At 42.2% G+C, this 22,008-nt stretch overlaps 1 protein-coding gene across 1 annotated transcript; it reads left to right on the plus strand.

The window, feature by feature from the left end:
* The first annotated feature begins 830 nt into the window (after positions 1-830).
* Positions 831-20,974, plus strand: LOC127057541 (cytochrome P450 3A9-like). Its single transcript, XM_050966331.1, has 13 exons — positions 831-901; positions 5,558-5,651; positions 6,947-6,999; positions 9,060-9,159; positions 9,546-9,659; positions 9,976-10,064; positions 10,518-10,666; positions 13,474-13,601; positions 14,295-14,355; positions 15,577-15,737; positions 16,620-16,846; positions 18,808-18,970; positions 20,502-20,974. The coding sequence occupies exons 1-13, from the start codon at positions 831-833 to the stop codon at positions 20,592-20,594; spliced, it is 1,503 nt and encodes a 500-aa protein (XP_050822288.1). The 3' UTR covers positions 20,595-20,974.
* Positions 20,975-22,008: the final 1,034 nt, after the last annotated feature.

Raw genomic sequence — 22,008 nt, forward strand, 5'->3', positions numbered from 1 at the left:
ATTATCCTTGAATTTTTAAAACAATCTTATTATAATCTAAAAAGAGATGCTGTAGCTCAAACTGAAGTTATGTATTTGATATAGATATTATTGGATGAGATTCTTTGACCTGTGTTATGCAGGAGGACAGGCTAGAGCAGGGATCGGCAACCTTTGGCAGGTGGCTCGCCAGGGTAAGCACCCTGGCGGCCTGTATCAGTTTGTTTACCTGCCACGTCCGCAGGTTCCGCCGATCGCAGCTCCTATTGGCCGCGGTTCGCCGCTCCAGGCTTATGAGGGCGACGGGAAGCAGTGGCCAGCACATTCCTTGGCCCGCACCACTTCCTGCAGCCCCCATTGGCCTGGAGCGGCCAGTGGGAGCCACAATTGGCCAAACCTGTGGACGCGGCAGGTAAACAAACCAGCCCGGGCCTCCAGGTGCTTACCTTGGCCAGCCACGGGCCAAAGGTTGCCGATCCTTGGGCTAGATGATCTGGTTTTAAAGTCTATGAGATTATCACCATAATAAAGGAACATCTCTCATATAGGTTAGGAATTGCTGACAATTTATGACTAAACTATTTGTATTGAAGAAATCTAAAACCCTTGAGATTAGTTTCAGATGCTCTTACATCTTAAGGAAACATAACCTTTCTGGATTTGCCTCTTTCCATTCGCACTGGCATTTACTCCTCCCTTCCCTGTCACAAGGGTCATTTAGAGGCCACTGTGTCGCATGAGTAACAGATAAAATTGTGAAACTCTCATTTTACCTAGTGTGCAAACCTAATCAAGGGCAGAGAAGAGAAAATCAAAGTTCGAGTAGTCAGAGAGAGGAGTACAGAGCTAAGATGAACTTCCTTCCCTATTTTTCCATTGAGACCTGGGGTCTTCTGATCACCTTCCTTGCTCTCCTGATACTGTAAGTGCAATTCTATACATCACTTCTCTTCTTGTGCTATGTCCTTCGAGATCTTGAGAACTGTCAATATCTTAATTCCAGTGGTCTCCTGAAATGCAACCTGTGCTTCAGTCCTGTAGGACAGGGGTTCTCAACCTTTTTCTTTCTGAGGCCCCGAACATGTTATAAAAACCCTATGGTCCAGCTGTGGCACAACAACTTTTTTCTGCATATAAAAGCCAGAGCCAGTGTTAGGGAGTAGCAAGCAAGGCTATTGCCCAGGGCCCAACACCAGAAGGGCCCCCACAAAGCTAAGTTGCTCAGGCTTCGACTTCAGCACCAAGTGGCAGGGTTCAGAGCCCCAGGCTTCAGTCCTGCATGGTGGGGCTTCGGCTTCCTGCCCTGGGCACCAGCAAGTCTAACTCTGGCCCGGCTTGGCGGATACCCTGAAAGCTGTTTGCAGACTCCCAGGGGGCCCTGGATCCCTGGTTGAGAACCACTGCTGTAGGATCTTTAGCCTCTGAACTCAAAGGGCTCTCTGGCAAAGGCAGCTCCAGGCCCCAGCACGCCAAGCACGTGCTTGGGGCAGCATGCTGCAAGGGGCGCTCTGCCAGTCTCCAGGAGGGCAGCAGGCAGCTCCGGTGGACCTGCAGGAGGTTCACTAAAGTCGCGGGGTTCAGTTGACCCTCCGCAGGCACGCCTGCAGGAGGTCCACCAGAGCCGCCTGCCGGCCTCCCGGCGACCAGCAGAGAGCCCCCCGCAGTATGTCGCCATGCTTGAGGAGGTGAAATGTCTAGAGCCGCCCCTGCTTTCTGGCTAGCAAACCTTTTCGAAAGACATATCGACAAAGGGAAGGTCCAGCCATCCTTAATCCAATCTAGGGAGATCTGTAAACAGAGTATTTTTGTGAATTGATATTATCTGGTTACAAAGTATGAAGGTAATAACAATCCCCTTGTGATAGCGGGGGATACTTGTATTGATTCATGTATTTTAAGGCCAGAAGGGGCCATTATGATCATCTAGCCTTGACCTTCTGCATATCGCAAGCCAAAGAATCTCCCCCAATATTTATGCATCAAGGTCATAACTTCAGTTTCAACTATAGCAGATCTCTTAGAAAGTTATCCAGTCCTGATTCAAAGACAGCAACTGTTGGAGAATTCACCAGATACCTAGGTAAGCTGTTTCTCACTATTAAAAGTTCGTGCTTTATTACTAGTCTGAATTTTTCTAGCTTCAGCTTCCAACCTTTGGAACTGTTATACCTGTATCTGCTAGGCAAGTTACAGAGCTGTCTACTAAGGTTTTGGTGGAGGTTATAATTTCCTATTATTTGCATTACAGTAGCAGCTAGAATCGCCAAACAGGATCACAGACCAGTTTTGCTACATACTGTAGAAACATGTAGTAAGAGATTGTAAACTCTATGAGGCAAGGACTATCCTAAAGCTGCTCTAGAGATAGAATATGCAGTAAATAGAAGTATTTACATATGCAGCTCTATAAACATTTACATATGTAAATACATACACAAACACACTTCAACAATAAAGAGTAGCAGAAAGACAATAGAGGAAAACAACATCCAGGAGGGCAATCTGGAGGGTGGCAATGGGTCTCAGTTTTCTCACTTGCCAATGCTGTTCTTCCTTTAATGGCTTGAAGGGGACTGGGGTTCTCGGAGAAATACTTCTGTAGAGGTTAGAAGTTCATTGCTTCTGAGAAGTTGCTGAGGGATCTTTTTATTAAGCCTGCTCCTCCCAACTACCTTCCTTGAGGGAGGAAAAGCAGCATAGATTTTCACAGAGCTAGACAAAGACTGCAGGTTTTTAAGCACAGAGCCTAATGATTAATGTGGTCAATAGCAAAGTCCATTTATCTGATCTACACTGGCAATTATCCAGCTCTTACAACTCAGTAATATCTGGCTTCCAAAACTGTGACCACCTAATTCTTGAACATCTTTGCATGTCTTAGATTGAGGTGGGCTGTGCAAGAACAAACCCTTCCTCCTGCCCCCATGCCCCCTTCTGTTCTTCAGTTTGGATCCTTTGCTGATCCAAACCCTGATATTTCAACAAACTTGTCTCTAGGACTTCCCAAGTGTCATTTGGCTGCACCTCATGGCTATTCCGAACTTCCCTGTGACAACAGTAACAGAAGCTAAATCCTTCTGCTCTGAAAATACAGCCCACTTGAAGGAGAATCTTTATTAGCTGTTAAAAGTATAGGGCAATACTCAGATTGAACAGTTGTGATTCTACCCAGGGAAGGGCAATGATTTGCCCACACACTAGCCAGTAGAGATAACTAAAAATGGGTCCAAATAGTCACATAATCTTGTATCATTGTTGAAATTTCAAACGCTAACATTTTTCACCCAGCTCTACTATCCATTTTTTTGTACCCTTACACTGAGATTTGGGGTAGCTTAGATCCCAAACAAATCAAAATGCAGTGTTTTCTTTTTGTTTTCATATGAAAACTTCCTAGTTACCTACAGGGATTAAATTGGAGAACTATTCCCTTTTCTCAAGGTGGAAAGGAACAGATTGGGTAGATCACATTACAGTTACAAGTGTGTTTGTTAGTCTGTAGTGTTCTGGCAACATTTCAAATTAGGTAATTCTACTCTGCTATCCTAAAATTCCCCTGTGATTTCAGCTGGGCATGGAGTTTGTTACCATCTGTCTGGGGAATTTTAAAACATTATACAAACATCAATGAATGAACTATCCTGACAAGGTGTGAGGAACAGAAGTACTGTCATCCCAGTTTTGTATAATGGAAAGCAGAGGCACAAACCAGTAACGGATGTGCCCAATATCACACAGCAAGTCAGTGACAGACCCAGAAATAGCAGCAAAGAATCCTGTGGCACCTTATAGACTAACAGACGTTTTGGAGCATGAGCTTTCGTGGGTGAATACCCACTTCCTCAGATGCGGCATCTGAGGAAGTGGGTATTCACCCACGAAAGCTCATGCTCCAAAACGTCTGTTAGTCTATAAGGTGCCACAGGATTCTTTGCTGCTTTTACAGATCCAGACTAACACGGCTACCCTCTGATACTAGACCCAGAAATAGAGCATGTGTCTCCTAACTCACAGACCTGTGCCATACACCTTGGTGACTAGGCTACTGGGGGAAGGGATAGCTCAGTGGTTTGAGCACTGGCCTGCTAAACCCAGGGCTGTGAGTTCAATCCTTGAAGGGGCCATTTAGGGATCTAGGGCAAAAAATTGGATGATTTAGTTGGGGATTGGTCCTGCTTTGAGCAGCAGATTGGACTAGATGACCTCCTGAGGTCCCTTCCAACCCTGATATTCTATGAAAAAACTCCAGAACTGTAGCATTTCAGTGCTGGATCAGTAAACTCCATTATTATCTCTGTGCACCTGGGGGAAGGGCTATTATCTCTGTGCACCTGGGGGAAGCATACTGACGCTATTGCCTCCCATCTGAGTTTTCTGTACATTAAATCTCAGTTGGGCTTTCAATGGAATTCTGCTGGTAGAGGTAGTTGAGGGAATGTGCTAAATTTGTGTATCACCAAACATTTTTTGGGCAGCAGTAGCCTTGAGGAGCCTCCAGTAGACAGAAGGATGTCGACACTTCCCATCACAACCTCCTCCTGCATCCAGACAGAGTTTGAGTCTAGGATTTACTGTGGCAGAATCTGGGATAGATGATGGGGTGACTATTGCTCAGTGTATAACTGATTTGGGATCCTTTGCATGAATTATAAATATTGATAAACATCTTATACAATTTCCAGTGTCAGTATGATGCACAATAAAATACAGCATCAGCAAGAGGTCAACCTTTCAATATACTCACCCTTTTTAAAACCCCACAACCCCCCTCCTTGTTCCGGTCTAAACAAGGCCTCTGGCTAAGGTTTCCTTGCTAAACATCAAAGCTATAACATTCACCCAGTGATAAAGTTCTTCCATGGGAAGTTGGTAACCTCCATCCAGTAACAAATATTTTGAAAAGCTCTTTCAACACAGCTAAAGACAAGCTTCAAAATGCTGCAGCCCAGATCTTTATAGAGAAGCAGAGAGCCCTGAGGTAGAAGGAATAGCTTTACACCTCCAAAAAAGGGTGCTTCAGAGAAGAGAAATCTGCAAAGCTGTCAACAAAATCCAAACAGAAACCCATCAGACTAGGCTCCCCAACACACCACTGCACTAACATTTGGTTAAGTACAGGGAGAACAATACATGAAATTAAAGTGCAGCCATATAAAAGCTCCGCTCAGGACATAATGTCTGGCTAGGCTTTGGTTTGTCTGTAATAAACATATGTAAGCTTTTTTTCCCCATGGTTCTCTCTTTATTGGCTCCTCTCCCTAGGCTGGCAATAAGCCCAGAGAGGCTTCTCTTTTGCATTTTGCTAATGGCTTGAAGGACCTATTCTACTGGAGCAATTATTCCTTTATGAGATGATTTTTTTTACCTCAGGGCTCACTCGTTGATGGTCTATTACTGCAGTGAAGCTTATCACTGGCTGTGTTTATTAAATAGATTTACAAAATACTAATTTTTGGACCAAATTTTCCATAGCCTAGTTCCTGTTATAGTGCAACAGCTTCGCTGCCCCTGGGTAGCTTTGAGATCCAACAGCCTGTTGTCACCATTATGTGACCTTCAGATTCTTATTATTTTACAGATATGGGATCTGGCCATATGGTTTATTTAAGAAACTGGGTATTCCCGGGCCAACGCCCTTGCCTTTCTTTGGGACCACCTTGGAGTATCGCAAAGTAAGTGACTGAGGGCTCGAGAAATACACATCCCTCATATTACAGTACCAAAGCATTTACGCTGCACTGATAGATATATCCTGCACAAGCTGTTCTGCTCGCATGTGGAGACCCAAGACAGCAGATAGTCTCTGTAATGTAGACCATGACACCTGTTCTGTACACCTCAAGTAAAGGACCTCATGCGACCTTGGTGCTAACTCAAAAAAGACAAACATAGATCAAGCTGGCTTGCAGACTCACCATTTATATTTACACCATTTTTTTGGTACACCGTTTACTTACAGTCGCCTTAAGTTCAGGTTTGACATACGGGCACACATATCCAATGATATTCTTAGGAGGGTCTTGTTGCTCACAAGGTCATTGGCAGTCACACAGGCCTCAGGAACAGCCTATACAGGAGTCTTCTCAGCCCAGCTACCAGCTCTAGCTTCACTTTCCCATCTCAGCATGCTTTCTGCTTCCTCCTTATATGGCACAAGCAAAGGAAAAGTACATGGGTCCTTCTTAAAAGGGCAGCATTCTGTCCCTTCTGACCATTGCATTGTATTTGCATAACAGGAGAATTTGTATTTATTTATTAACTACTAAACTACTTGGGTATCTATTGGATTATCTGAATGCCCCTAACCGAACATGGTAGAATAGGAGTCAGCAACCTTTCAGAAGTGGTGTGCCGAGTCTTCATTTATTCACTCTAACTTAAGGTTTCGCGTGCCAGTAATATATTTTAATGTTTTTAGAAGATCTCTTTCTATACGTCTATAATATATAACTAAACTATTGTTGTATGTAAAGTAAATAAGGTTTTAAAAATGTTTAAGAAGCTTCATTTAAAATTAAATTAAAATGCAGAGCCCCTCGGACCAGTGGCCATGACCCAGACAGTCTCAGTGCCGCTGAAAATCAGCTAGCGTGCCACCTTCGGCACACATGCTATAGGTTGCCTATGCCTGTGGTAGAATATTCCCTTCCTCCAACCCATCCCAAGAATGACAGGTAGACCCATCAAGCAACAGGTAGGCCCAGCAGACAGGCAGACTCATCAAACCTACCCAGCCATGTTTGTGGCTTAAAAAAGGAATCACAGTAACGAACATCAGGATGAACTATGTGCACAGATATATGTATGATGTAACCATCAAAGTCAATGTGCATGTCTATCTGAGGGCGATATTTGCTTATAATGTAGATCCTCGAGTCCCTAGGCTGTTTCTGCCATGTAGCTGCTGAAATTTCTGCCTGAGTACTCTTGCTCCACTTCTAATTCCATCTTAAAATTTCTTTTGCAGGGTATAGTGGACTTTGACAAAAACTGCTTTCAGAAATATGGGAAAATCTGGGGGTGAGTATTTTTACTAGACAGTATTCATCAGCTCAGGATCTTTAAAGTTCACCCAAAATCTAAATCAGATGGTGAAAAAAAAATCCATCAGAGGAGGCGAGCTTAACATATTATAGAGAGCTTAACCTGGCTTGTCAGATGAAAGGTGTTCAAATTTGGATCCAAATGACTAGATCCTGCTTTCAGTGATGACAATAACAAAATTCCCACTGCCTTTAATAGGAGCAGGATCCAGCAGGGTTATAACTCAGGTGTTCTATTCCAGTTGTTTAAAACCTGTGACAGAGGGTATATATAGCCCAGGTACTCCATTGAGAAACAGCCATAATACTGTAGCTGATAGGAACTATAGAAATACCCAAGATAGACTGATAGGTCTGCCTTGTCACATCTGTCCTGATGAAGGGCAATACATCTGCATTACCACCACTCTTATTCTGCATTGGATGTTCGCTTCATCTTTTATCACTATGATTATAACTCCGGCTCTACATCTGGAACACACCTTGTTGTTTTCAGCAATGTATATATCTATTCACAGTAACAGCTCTCAAAAAGTTTCATAGTCTAGGGAAAATATCTTTAAATGCCCTCCCCACACACACAATTTTCTCTCCTTTTCCCCACAAACTTTCCTACCCATTAGTTGTTATTATGTATTATTATAGCACATAGGATCCCCAGTCATGGCCCAGGACCTCATTGTGGTAGGAGCTGTATGAACACAGAACAAAAAGACAGTCTTTGCTGCGGAGTTCATAATCCAAGAATAAGACAAAAGACAACAGGACAAGGAAACAATAAGACAATACCAGTCAGCACGATAGGCAGTGGGTCTTCCACTCCGCCACTCCTATTTCTCTGAGTTCCCTCATCCTCCCTATAGCCTCCTCTGCCCTAGTCTCCTTCTACAACCCACATTACTCTGCTTTCCACCTCATTCTCCCTACAGCAGTCCACATATGCTTGCACCAGCCATCTTCCTGCCTTCTCTCCCTCCCATTGTCTCCTTATAATTCCCAATACAGAGCCCAAGGACAGTCGTGTTTCTTGAGGGTAGCCCATTGGAAACAACGCGAGGGAGCAAACATCTTTACTAGAGGCGGCCTCACTTCTACACGCAAAGTAGGGAAATGGAAGCCATCTTCACTAAGGGCACCCTCAGGCTTCACACACTTTGAAAGTAATGGGAAAGGGTGGGCATTTTGAAGAAGGGCAAAATTCATGAGTTTGTTGCCAGAAATCAGTATACCATCAGAAACTTAACACAAATGCCTAAAATGTCAAGAGTTAACAATTGATGATTCACAGCACCTTAAACTGCCATGGATTGCAGTGGATGTTGTAGGTGCTCAGTCCCCTGTACACTTGGATCTTTTCTTTAAAATTTGGCAAAGAAACTTGAAGAAATGTCTTAATTTTCACATGGTGTTATGAGTCAAGATGACTGCCTGCTGTACATTCTTTTTTGCAAAAAAACTTTCCATGTCTATTCTATTTCTATAATGTAGAAATGCTCCCTAATGACACAGGACAAGGTGCTTGTGTCACGGAAAAAACTGTGTCCTTTGTCTGGTTTTGAAAAGATGTTTTCAGTACAAATTCTATTCTAGCTCCAGTAGGAATGAAGGGATCGATTTATGAAGAGAGATTAAGGAACTGAGTATGTATTGCTTGGCAAAATGAGAACTTGTAGGGAACGGTCTACATGTATTTGAAGGATGTAAACGTCAAAGAGGCAGTGGTGCTATTTAGAGGATTTGAAAAAGACATAACTAGGAGGAATGGGATGAAATTAAATGAGCATCATCAACTTAAAAACCACACTTCTGTCTGCAAATCCTCTACCTATTGTTATCAGTAGCACCTTGATGACTATAAATGAAAGATTACAGAAAACATATTCCTATTTTTCATACCCAGTCATGGACTTTACTATAAAAAGCTCATGAAGACTCGATATTGTGGCCATCATAGAAAACTTGATGAAGGAGCTTCCATTGAATTCATTATTTTCCATTGATAGTGGTGGGTTTTGCAATGTGTTCTTTTTTCCATAGGCTTTACGATGGCAGACAGCCTGTGCTGGCCATCCTGGATTCTACACTCATTAAAACTGTACTGGTGAAAGAGTGCTACACCACCTTTACTAACCGCCGGGTAGGTTCCAATCTTTAATCTTCTTCATTAAGACATAATAAAGTCTTAAACGAAAACAATCTCAATTACTGTTAGAAACACACAGTATAGGTATGCGTTAGCATCTCTTAGTACATGAGAATGAATGTGCATCTAGGATTAAGCTCATTTTCCACTGCATGTCACTCCACTCCTGCACTAAAGAAGGAGGGAGGAAAAGCTCGGTTGGAATAGAGTGCTTTGGTTCTCAAAGAAACCTATTTGACTGCACTTTAAAAAGCGGTTGAACCTATTGGGATTGTTTACTGAAACTGGTAATGCAAAATGCTCAGGACAAATTCCACTCAGCTGAAACAATCAATGAGAGCTAAATATGATCCTTTCTGTGCTTTGCCTTTTCCCCCCAGATATTTGGTCCAACAGGAGTGTTGAAGTCGGCTATCTCCATTGCTGAGGATGAGCAGTGGAAGAAGATTCGCACTGTGCTCTCTCCAACCTTCACCAGTGGGAAGCTAAAGGAGGTAAAACCCAGAAGAGCAGTCGCAAACTAAACTATTGGGCTGTGCAGAGAGCATTGAGGCAAAGATAGTCACAATGGTCTGGTCTCTTCTGTCAGAATCAGATTACTAAATCAGCTTGTTTCGTTTGCATCGCCTAATATAAAAAGGAAAAGGATTAAGCTGAAGATCCCAGAAAGCTGAAAGAGATAATGTTTGTGAATGTTTATGATTCTCCCCTAGGCTATTAGAAACCATGTTTTAAACAATAGGAAAAGTTACTATATTAATTATCCTTAAATAGGACATTTTTATTTGTGTGCTCTGATTTATATTTCAGATGTTTCCCATCATGGCGCATTATGGGAAGGTTTTGGTGAGAAATGCTCAGAAGCAAGTGGAAAAGGATGAGCCGATAGCTGTTAAAGAGTGAGTAATTCTGTCCTGCAAGGCTGGGACTTGTCAGACAACAGCTGTTGATATAGTGTGATTTTTAGATTGTGAGCTCTTTGGGGCAGGGATTGTGTCTGTCTGGGGTGCCACAGCCATTAACTGACAAGATAATCACAACGCTTGAGCAGGCCTGACTCCACCAGACTCCACTACACATGAGCTAACGAGTATATAATACCCTGAGGAAGATTACGAGATTCTAGGCTATGCAAGTTCTGAATGAGGCTTTTTGGAAATTTGCCTGTTTTCTCACAGATGCAATATTGGTATTGCATATCTTTCTTTGTTTTCAGGCGAAGGAAAGAGGATTCCTTCTAAGGGGTTTGTTTTCTTTAAGGAGGTGTCATATGTGAAGCAAGTGAAAAGTTATAATCACCTATTTCAAATGTTAAGTCCACAATCCGTATTCTATTTTCCGTCTTTTCTCAGCGTGTTTGGTGCCTACAGCATGGATGTTATCACTAGCACTTCGTTTGGTGTGAATATTGACTCCATGAACAACCCCCAAGACCCATTTGTGAAGGAGGTTAAGAAACTAGTGAAGTTTGACATCTTTTCCCCACTTTTTATTTTGATATGTAAGTTGGCTCCTGCTCATTGAAAACTCCAGCCAAGTCTGTGATCCTGATGTTCAGTAAGGATGAGTGAAGCAACAATAGTACATACTGCTCCATTCCAAAACTTAGCTAATGTCTAGGGAAACTAAACTCTCTACCTTGATTGCTTAGTCCTACCATAAGTACAGGAGACTGGACTAGATGACCTCCTAGGTCCCTTCCAGTTCTATGATTACACTAGGATGGTCTTATCTGGGTCAAATTATACTCATTTATACCCCAATGACTATGGTAATCTCTAAAAGAGACAAGATTTTCTATAGTCAGTGGAGTTGTGTTGACACAAATAAGACCAACATTTGTCCATTCTATTATATAGCAGGTAGGAAGGGTCACAATAGAGCAGTGGAGATTTGGAGCTGGTTCCTAGGGTGTGGGACAGTAAAGGATTTGAGAACATTCAAGCCAGTCTGAAAAAAAACGCAAAGCTTTCAGAATATCATCATGAGCTGGGTGAAACCTTGTTATGGGTTGAGGTAAAACCTCATTCAAGCTGGAGTGTGAATGTGTTTTCCATTTAAGATAATTGTGAGAGACACTTAAGGGGCCACATCTAAAACAGAGGCCACGTCTACACTACCTGCCGGATTGGCGAGTAGTAATCGATCTATCGGGGATCAGTTTATCCCATCTCGTCTAGATGCAATAAATCGATCCCTGAATCGATGCCCATACTCCACCTCAGCAGGAGGAGTAAGCAGAGTTGACAGGGGAGCTGCGGCAGTTGACTTGCCGCCGTGAGGACGGCCAGGTAAGTCGAACTAAAATACTTCGACTTCCACTATGCAAATAGCGTAGCTGAAGTTGCATATCTTAAATAGATCCCCTACCCCAGTGTAGACCAGCCCAAAGCCTAATACAGTCTGCCCAGAAACTAGCACGGCAGGGACAGTGGGTTCAACTGGGTATTGTGACCAGCAGGTGTGGGAGTACACACAGATACTGAGGTCACAGTCAAGAACAGAGAGAGGAAGAGGAAAAGAGCCAAGAAAAAGCCAAGCAGGAGCCTGTAAGCACAAATTTGGTCCTGGAAAAAGATAAAGTGAGCTTTTGGGTCTGATGTTGGCTACAGAGGCTTGGGGGCTGTTAGCTCAGAAACTGCTCCTTTTGTTCCTGGTTCCTTCTGCATGCAGAGAGACAGGACTTTGTACAGTCTTTGTAAACAAACAAAACTGTTTCAAAGAAATGCCTGATTATCACTAGTTTCTACTTCCAGCCCCAAATCTTGACGAGCTGTTCAGGACAAAAAGGGCAACAATATTTTCATCCTGAGTATGCCAGGGTTTGTTATTAGTTCATTTTTTCCAAAGATTTCTTGGGGTGGGAAGCTATTTCTGTGGAATACTGCTAGTGCTAGCTGGAGGAATGTTTTGCACTCACACAGTATGATCAACCCCAGTCTCAATGGCAAAAAAACACCAGATACACATGGCTTGAGAGCAGGGATGGATTAATGCAGGGGCTTTAGGGGCTGCAGCCCAGGGCCCCGGGCTAAGAGGGACCCTGGCACAGCAGGCTCAGGCAGGCTGCCTGCATGCTGTGGCCCCATGCCACTCCCGGAAGTGGCTGGCTGCTGGCATATCTCTGCGGCCCCTGGCAGGTGGGAGGAGGCTCCGCATGCTACCCCTGCCCCCACCACCAACCCTGCAGCTCCCATTGGCTGGGAACACTGTCCCCTTCCCCACAGAGGGTGCACACAGATGGGTCAGCAGCTGGCCGCTTCCAGGAGTGGTGTGGGGCCATGGCATGCAGGAAGCCCTGCTGCACCTCTGGCCGGGAGCCACCTGTGGCAAGCGCCTCCCAGCCAGAGCCGGAACCTCGCACCCCTCTCCTGCACCCCAACTTCCTGCCCCAGGTCAGAATCTCCTTTTGCACCCAAACTCCCTCCAAGACCCCGCATGCCCTCCTGCACTCCAACCTCCTGCCCCAGGTCAGAATCCCTTCCTGCACCAAACTCCCTCCCAAAGCCTGCACCCCAACACTCTGCCACAGCCTGGAGCCTCCTCCTGCACCCAAACTCTCTCCCAGAAAGAAACTAATATAACAGCTGTTCTAAGGTGGTAAGTAGGCTATTTTGAATTAATGTAACTGTATTCTACATTTTTAACACCAAAATGTAACCACAGAACAGCTTTATATTAATTAAAAGGCAAGTTTAATATAGTGTTAATAGCCTTGATGTCAGAATTGTGATTATTTTGTTTTAAATTAGGAAAAAGACTTGTACCCGGGGCCCCACAAAAATCTAATAGCCCAGGCCCACAGGAGAGTTAATCCGACTGGAATGTTCTTGGGGCAGGTATTTATACACAGGGCTAAATTGTAGCAGTGCAGCAGTAACCTTAGTAAGGGGTAGTGTGAACCTGCATTGCCCCAGGCACAGTTTAAGAAGGAACTGCATTTGAGGAGGGATTATCCCTCTCAAATCCCTGTTGCCTTTGGGTAGTACACAAACTGCACCATGTTAGCACATTTGCCTATGTAAATGGAAGCAGGTCCCATTTGCTCCAGGGTTGAATTGGGCACTAGGTTGCTAGTATCTGGAGCTGGATTTGAATCACTGTACTTGCTCAGTGCCTGGTTCAGCTAAGAATGTCATTTGGATCCTAACAGCCAACCAGTAAAATCTGGATTCTGAGTCATTCAGAAAATGGTCTAAATGTTGTCAAATTTATTGTTCTGATTATATTTTTTCATTGATACCTTAAGGAAATGGATTTTTTTGCCCAGGTTGCCTCACTCTCACAATGAGTTTCTCTCTGCTCTAGCTGTATTTCCATTCCTTATTCCTCTTCTTGATATGCTGAATGTGAACATTTTCCCAAATGATGCCCTGGAATTCTTCACACGGTCAGTCACCAAAATAAAGGAAAAGCGCAAGAGAGAAACCCGCACGGTAAGAAAGACTTCTCCAATGATGGAACCAAAGAATATTATCCAGTTAGTTAGCCCACTTGAAAAATTCTTCGCGTGACAGCATTGAAAATGCAACTTACATCAAATAATGACCAGAAGCCAGCACAACACCACACCCAGAATTTTGCTTGAACTAAAGTCCCAGCAGAGTCACAGAACAGAATGAATGCAGCAGTGACCTCGGGCTACATCAGGGTAAAAGCAATTGCAGTTTGGGCTTGCAATGCTTTTGATTTGACAGAAAACTTGCAGAAGATGTGATCACCCTTGTTGTGGCCTAGGGAGGCTGGAGCAGAAAGAGAGAGAGATACTGCTTACTCAGCAGTAGATATAGTAATGACTACAAATACTCAATATTCAGCAACATGGTCCCCATAAAAGATGTGGTCTTCACACCAAAGATAAGAGGACAGAGTCACTCTTATTATCTTGCAGGACTTCCTCAATCCAGTCCCAGGGAGAATATTAAACCCTATCATATAGGGGTCTGAAATACACTTACTCTGATTATTTCCCCCGAAATTGTAAAGCCGTATAAGGATTCCAAGTAATCTGCATTAAAGAGGTTTAGCTTTGCAGTTCCAGCCTCTACTCAGAGCTCTTTGTGAGAATGAAAGTCCAAATCTGCTGTCTGTGCCACCAGCTGTCTTCTAAATGTTACTTCTCTTCCCAGGACCGAGTGGATTTCCTGCAGCTGATGATTGATTCCCAGAATTTAAACATCAGTCACGAAAGCAATGGGTTGGGTCACCCAAATAAAGGTAAAACCATGAAATTATTTATAACTGAGTCCCTTTGGAGGCTCCTGGACTGAGGGGAATAGGATTATTCATCCTGTTAAACTGGAGAGAAGATTTATATTCATTCATGTGCACATTTGCACAACAGTGTTATATAAAATACGTAATTTGCCTCCTTTCCTGCAATTAAAAAAAATGCATTCCATGGCATCTTCTATAGCATATTAATTAGGGTTGTTCAATGAAAGATACTGCGGTGGTATGTACCTATATACCCAGGGACAAACTGACCCTTCTCACTCTCCCAAATATTTGTCAGCATTGTATTTCTTATCACTATGAGCAAATATTCTCAGTTCTTTTCAGGGGTGGATGGAAGCAGGTGATTTGTGAGATTTCCCCCCCCCTTTTTTTCTTTTCTCACACTATCCTCAAGAAGTCCCACATCTGACACCCCTTCTCTGCCTCAAGGGGAGAAGACACAGCTGACCCTGGAGCCCAGCAGTTGACCATTCATTAGCTAGCACGGTCATTTCAGAGGACACAAATAGTACTCTTCTCTCAGGGACTGAATTTACTCCCTCTGTAGAACTCAAGCCTTGGGGTAAGGGATGAGCTTAGATCCAAACAGACATTCTCATTGTAACCCTTTCAGTAGTCTTTTCCCTGCTCTACAGGCTACAAGGATGTGATGATTACACCAACTCCAGACCAAGGTCTCTGCTTCACGCTCCAGGTTTCAGGGATGTAGTGAGCAAACAGATCTTACACCAAACTTCCTGCTGAACAGGTTCATCAGCCCACAGGGTCATACGTACACCCATCATTTACAGCTAGTAATTTCTTTAGGCCCTGCTGGTTTAATTAGGAGAAACTTTCATAGGGATTGTGGCAGGATTTTACGTGTTACATGATTTTTTTATTATAGCAAACTATAATTATAATACCTGAAGAGGAACAGCAAACTTGACTTCCTTGTTTTGACTGGTGTTTTCTGAATAAGCCAACTCTCAATATCAGGGACTCAAATAAATTATTAGCATCTAATTCACCTACCTTAACTCTGTGCTCCTGCACATGGGACAATAAGATAAACCGTCCTCATCTGTGCGTATGTGTATAAAATACAATATGTACTGTGCCACAAACAGCACAGTCTACATACTGTGCATTTGGACTTCACCTTTTCTGCCTGTTTTTAATCTCCTTTCACAGTCCTGACTGATATCGAGATTCTGGCACAAGCAATTATCTTTATTTTTGCTGGCTATGAGACCACCAGCTCCATTCTTGGCTACATGGTTTACAGTCTAGCTACTCACCCCGATGTACAGCAGAAAGTGCAGGAGGAGATAGACTCTGTTCTTCCCAACCAGGTAAGAGTATTGAATGCTCAGTGATATATAGCGTCTCTTTATGGGAAATCCCTCTTCTCTAGTTCAAAGTCAGCAACACTGTTCTTTAAAGAAATTAAATGGTTGTATTAAAAAATTATTCTAAGTGTTGATTCACCAATCCTTTGGGAGCTCAGAAGTATACAGTGAGCAGACAATAAAAGAAATCTTCACCAGCCAACATATAAGTATTTTCTGTATCTGTGTGTCTTTATGTCTCCCCCCTTCCACCAACTTCAGTCATTTATCTCTCATCAAAATCCAACCATTCAACAATGCATATTAAAAGGGACAATTTACCTCTGTTTTCTTAATCCTGCTATTCAACAATAAGGTATTTATGGGGCAGGGGCAAAGAAGGAGGGAAGGGGCGAATGTAAGAAGAGAAAGCATATGCACAGTATTGAGGGGGGATTGGCTGAGAGACATGGAGCAGTAACAGGGCAAAATGATAACTTATTGCATTTTCATTGGTATCAACTTGTGTTTATAATTTCTTACACTGGGCTCCTTTACCAATCTCTCTCCACTGAAGCCACTTTTTACCAATATTTTGGCCACAGCAAGAGGCTTAGAAATGCTGATTTTGACTACAAGTCTTGTTTTCATGCAGTTTGTGTGTTTAAGGGGGGTCCCTTTCCATCTAAGCTTTCAGTATAAAAAAAATGGGCACCAACTCCTGCTCATCTTGATTTTCCTGTCCTCAATGTAAATTAACTCCTAGCTTTACCCCCAGTATACCTAGGACATGTACTGTGACAAGAGATAAATTGGGGAGGACAGGATGGTTTTAACACTGATCAGATTAAAACTAGATGTGTAAACTCCTGCATGCCTGACAGACATTTTTGCTTTCCACTAAAGGCACCTCTCACTTATGATGCCCTGATGCAGATGGAGTATGTTGACATGGCAGTGAGTGAAACTCTCAGGCTCTTTCCTTTTGGAGGGCGAATTGAAAGGGTCTGCAAGAAAGACGTAGAGATAAATGGAGTGACCATTTCCAAAGGCACCGTGGTTATGATCCCACCCTACCTTCTGCATCGTATCCCAGAATACTGGCCAGAACCAGAGGAGTTCAGACCTGAAAGGTATAGAACCTATATTGATAGGGAAGAAGCAATAGATAGTACTGACATCTTTAAATTCGTTCTTAAATATCAGTCTCTTGCAGAGAAATTCCTTGTCATGTTTAACCTTCATAACTGTTTGTAACAAGACAGGTAGAGAGTCTTCAGAGAATATCAAAATACCTGCTCCTGCTCCCACTGAAGCCAATTGCAAAATCCCCATCGACTTCAACAGGAGCAAGATTATATGTCCAATATGAGCAACTGTGTCTAAGTTCTATTGGTCTTTCATTTATGAACTCAATGCTCATGTCTCCAAGGTGCCACTCCTTTTTACAACAGTCACACATAGAAGATAGAGAGAAACATTTTGCCTGGTCCAGCTGACTGATGTCTATGGCCCTGCACTTACACTTGACAGTAGCCTAACCAATGACAGACCATGCCATGATGAGGTGGTACTCTTGCAATGCAATGTTATATGACAACATCATTAACAGCTAGAAGGTGAATATAACTGATAATCACAAACATTAATGGGACTTCATTACTCTGCAGAAGCTTTGCCTAGAACTCTCACTCAGATGTTTTAAGGACTATCAACTGAATGTCCACAGGAAAGCTCCTTGTATCCTATGAGAGCTGATTGTCAGCTCAGTTTCTTTGTTTTTGCTGTTCACTTTCCTGTCCAGCCTGAGGTTGAAATTCATTTCTGACACCACTTGACACTTCTATGTACTTTGTCAAGTTTCTACTGAGGTACAGATGTGGGGACCCACACGAAAGACTCCCTAAGCTTATATTTCACCAGTTTAGGTTAAAAACTTTCTGGAGGCACAAATTCCTTACTTTGGATGGTATTGCTGCCACCACCAAGTGATTTAAACAAGCATTCAGGGAGGGGCCACTTGGAGCCCTATTCCTCGCCCCTATAGTCCCTTCACCCCCTTTCCTGGGGAGGCTTGAGAATATACCAACCAAATAAGTTAACAAAGTGACCATAGACCTTTGTTTTTTTAGGACACTAAAACCCAATCAGATTCTTAAAAGAAGAACTTTATTATAAAAAAACGTAAAAGAAGCACCTCTGTAAAATCAGGAGGGAAGGTAATTTTACAGGGTAATAAAAAAGACTTAAAACACAGAGAATTCCCCCCTTTAAAGTTACAAAACAGGAATAAACCTCCCTCTTAGTATAGGGAAAATTCGTAAGCGAAAACAAAAGATAATCTAACGCATTTCCTTGCTATTACTTACAATTTCTGTAATTTTAGATGCATCATTTCAGTAGGAGCTGGATTACCTGCTTGGTCTCTCTCTTTGTCTCAAGAGGGAACACACAGAGAGAGCAAACAACACCTCCCCCCCACCCAGATTTGAATGTATTTTCTTTCCCCATTGGTCCTTCTGGTCAGGTGCCAACTAGGTTAATGGAACTGATTAACCCCTTACACATAAGTGATTTTGTACCTCTGACCAGGAGCAATTTGATGTTACTGCATACATAAAGGTTCTTACCCTTCCCTTTATATTTATGACACCATTTGACACAATCTCTTCCCCACCCAAGCTCATCCCAAGATGCATTCCTTCCTGAAATAGGGCAGTTCAGCCATTCTTCAGGACATCCTCTGTAGAGGTCAGTAAGGACTCTGGTGCTGTGAAGCAACCTCTGACTTTGCTTTCATGACGTTCCCACGAAGTCATTGGGAGAAAGGATACAACTTTGAACTTGAACTGAAATTCCCCCATATGGCAAGGGGCTGGGTAATTGTTAGACCATTACTGTGGCAATACGAGTTATTTCTAAAACCAGATCTTGTTTCTGTACCTCAAAACTGAGCATGTTCTCTATAAAAAAAGAGACATTTCTGGTGAAGTCACCCCTGGGGTAGCTCTGCTGATGTCAATAGAGTTACAGCAGGCAAGAATTTGTGTCTCAGTTCCTGCATAAATGCTCATGTGCTTGTATCTGGAACCAGGTTCAGTAAAGAGAACAAAGAGACGATGGATCCTTATATGTACCTGCCCTTTGGAGCTGGACCTAGGAACTGCATTGGAATGAGATTTGCTCTCCTCTCCATAAAAGTTGCTATTGCCAGTCTGCTGCAGAATTTTATATTCAGACCCTGCAAAGAAACTCCGGTGAGAAATCCAGATTTATATGCAGTTATTTACAAAAACAGTTAATATAAAACTGCCTCAATTTATTTGACTAGAACAGTGGAATATAGTGCAAGATAAATATGCAACACAAGATGCAAAATGAACAGGTATAATACACGGCAGACTATACACCGTATTTAATGTACATAATGTGAAGTAGTCTGAAATTTACAATGGAATATTCTGAAAGGGAAAAGAGACTGTCTAGGAGAGAGAAATTTAGAGGACAGAGGAGATGGAGAAGGATTAATCAGCTTTAGTGGAAACCCTCAATCAGGTACATTAGTTGACATCAGCATATAGTATTCCATACGGAAATGAAATGGCTTGACTCATATCTAGTTACACTATCAATGAGTCCTTGTTTTTGTGTTCAAGTCCCTAGGCAGCTTAAGGTGAGGTTTCTGCAAATCATGGCTCAGCCTTCATCTATTTAGTAAAGTGGCCCCTTTGAAGTCCAAATCCCTTTTGCTTAGTTGCCTATGTAACATTTCCCTAAGAAAGCAATGGCTCTAGTCAAAATATTGCCAGACTTCCAATGCGAAGTTATAACCTGCTTTGACAAATATTAAGATCATAGGCTTTAAACATTTTTAGCAGGAAACAACCTCTCGTTGAGATGAACACTACATATCTGAAAGCCAAAGGTCTTCACAAACTATAACCAGGAGTACTGTAACACAGACATACTTTGACACAGACATATTAGACTCTTGATGAAATCCTTTCTCTGTCATTCCCTGGAACTAGGAACTTTTCTATTCAGAAATGCACATTTATCTCCTTCCCTGAACATCATGGAGAAATATTTAGTTGCGAGTCATGGAGCCAAAGGATGCAAGGGACTGTAAGAATGATCATAAATAATCAATCTCCACAAATAGCATTTCAGTAGGTGCCCATATGATCATCCAAAAGTATTCTCTTGGACAATTGGTTATAGGAAGGCAAGTGAATGTTTGCTATTGGTTCATTTAGTTTCATCAGGACTCAACTCACTTCCTTTCATTAGGACTACACAGAAAGAGACCATTCTACCCAAAGGCAGTGATATATATGCTGATAGTTTCAATTTTACCTTCACCAAATCCTAGCCAAAATGTTAATGAAATACTGTGAATTGCAAAATAAGCCATTTGGATATGTGGTTTGGTCCAGGCCTACCTCTACCCAAAAATCAGGCAAACCTATTCAATACGAGTTTCATTTAGAGATTTTGGCTTAGTTTAAACCTACAAGTCAACTAAACCAGTGGTAGAGGGAGGTCTGTGGACCCCAGGAGATTCGCATGAAGCCACTGTCAACTGAAACATCCATGTTTAGCACAAATCTTGTTGTAAACTTCAAACAGGGAAAACCGAAGACCTGTGACACAGATATACAAGGGTTTGTGTTCCTGAGTAGGCCAGAAACAGTCCTATTCCAAAGGACAAAATGCCTCTGTCCTATATCCCCTTTTTATCTGTCTTTTATTCAGTGGGATCTAAATGACCTTCTCTAATTACTGCAGATACCTCTCAAACTGAGTTCAAAAGGATTCATAACTCCAATGGAACCTATCATTCTGAAGTTGGTCCCCAGAACCACAGAATCGAAGGAGTAAAATCCAGTGGAGTTTTATAGCAGCTCTTCAGAGGCCAATGGCTGCTTTAACAACAGATACTTTACAGGTTATTCTGGGAAGCTGATGTAGGCACAGAAGAGTTTAATTCAGAAGAAAATTGCTAAATATTTGCAGAAAAGCATGACTAGAGAGACAGAGAGAGACAAAGTGGGTGAGGTAAGGAACCGTTAGACAATATGCTAACTACTTATGCTAAACTATGTGTTCGATGTTGTAGTTAGCTGTGACACTCATGAGTCCCTTTCCCAGGCCTGGAAAGGAGCTCCATGTAGCTGGAAAGCTCATCTTTCACCAACAAAAGTTGGTCCAATACAAGATATTACCTCACCTACCTTGTCTCTCTAATATCCTGGGATCAATATGGCTACAACACCACTGTATACAAAAAGCATGTTTGTCAAAAATGTAATCTGAGTCATTGGACAGTAATTAAACAGTAAATAGCTTTACTAATTCTGATTGTATAAAATATATTTACAAAGTAAAGTTTCCACTAAAGAGCAACACCTCATTCACAAAGTTATCTTCTGCTACCTGGTCTACAGTAAGGAATTTAATCAAGTCTGAACAGAGTTGTCAGCAATTGCATTAGCTGAATGGGCTTGGAACACAATTTAGCAGTAAGCGGGGACAAGGGCAAACCATGCTCAGTATTGCGTTAGCTAATTAAAGTCAACCACACCTAACCCTTGTTGACAGACATGACTTCTGGCAACTGTGCTGAGTCAGGCACTGTTAAACTTCAGATCAGGCCAGGTATGACTCTCTTCTAGCGGTACTCCTTCCCAAAAGGGAGAAAAGTACGATCTCTTTCAAGATGCAGAAGAGACTTGTTTGATACCAACAGGAATCAGTTATTCTTTATTATTGAGTGGGAATAAAGGTGATGAAAAATGGGTGAATGACAAGGTTCTTTTTGATGTATTGATATTTTAAGAATAGTGCAAATAGTTCTTGTTTGGATACAGTTATACAAATAAACTGGTTGCAGTGAAGCTATATGCTGCTAACTAATGGCTTGTGTAATGCATCTATTGTGTAAAGTGGTAATTTACAGAGATGACAGAAATCAATAAAAATATGCTGATCAGAGCTCATTTGTCTGTTTTATATTATGAATGAGTTCATCACTTCTTGTCATTTGAAAGAAATACGCAGCCTTGACTGCTGAAATTATTAATATGTAGCATTTTCGACTCAATTCAATCTCTGGTAAATTTGATCATTTATCTTGCTCAAAATCTAAACAAAAACATTTGTTTTACATATAATACAACTTCCACACACCTTGATGAATGATATTGCGTTAGGCAAATATTTGATAATTTGAGCAATGGCTATAGGAAATTCCCATTTAATCAACACAGAAGACCAATTGTCTTATGGGTTTTCA

The sequence above is a fragment of the Gopherus flavomarginatus genome, chromosome 9, assembly GCF_025201925.1.
Source record: "Gopherus flavomarginatus isolate rGopFla2 chromosome 9, rGopFla2.mat.asm, whole genome shotgun sequence".
Lineage (NCBI taxonomy): Eukaryota > Metazoa > Chordata > Testudines > Testudinidae > Gopherus > Gopherus flavomarginatus.

Excerpts from the sequence above, each read along its gene's own strand:
- LOC127057541 (XM_050966331.1), top strand. The coding sequence starts at position 831 with ATGAACTTCCTTCCCTATTTTTCCATTGAGACCTGGGGTCTTCTGATC. Across the intron at positions 9,660-9,975 it reads CCAGTGGGAAGCTAAAGGAG|ATGTTTCCCATCATGGCGCA; the intron begins GTAAAACCCAGA and ends TTTATATTTCAG. Across the intron at positions 10,065-10,517 it reads GAGCCGATAGCTGTTAAAGA|CGTGTTTGGTGCCTACAGCA; the intron begins GTGAGTAATTCT and ends GTCTTTTCTCAG.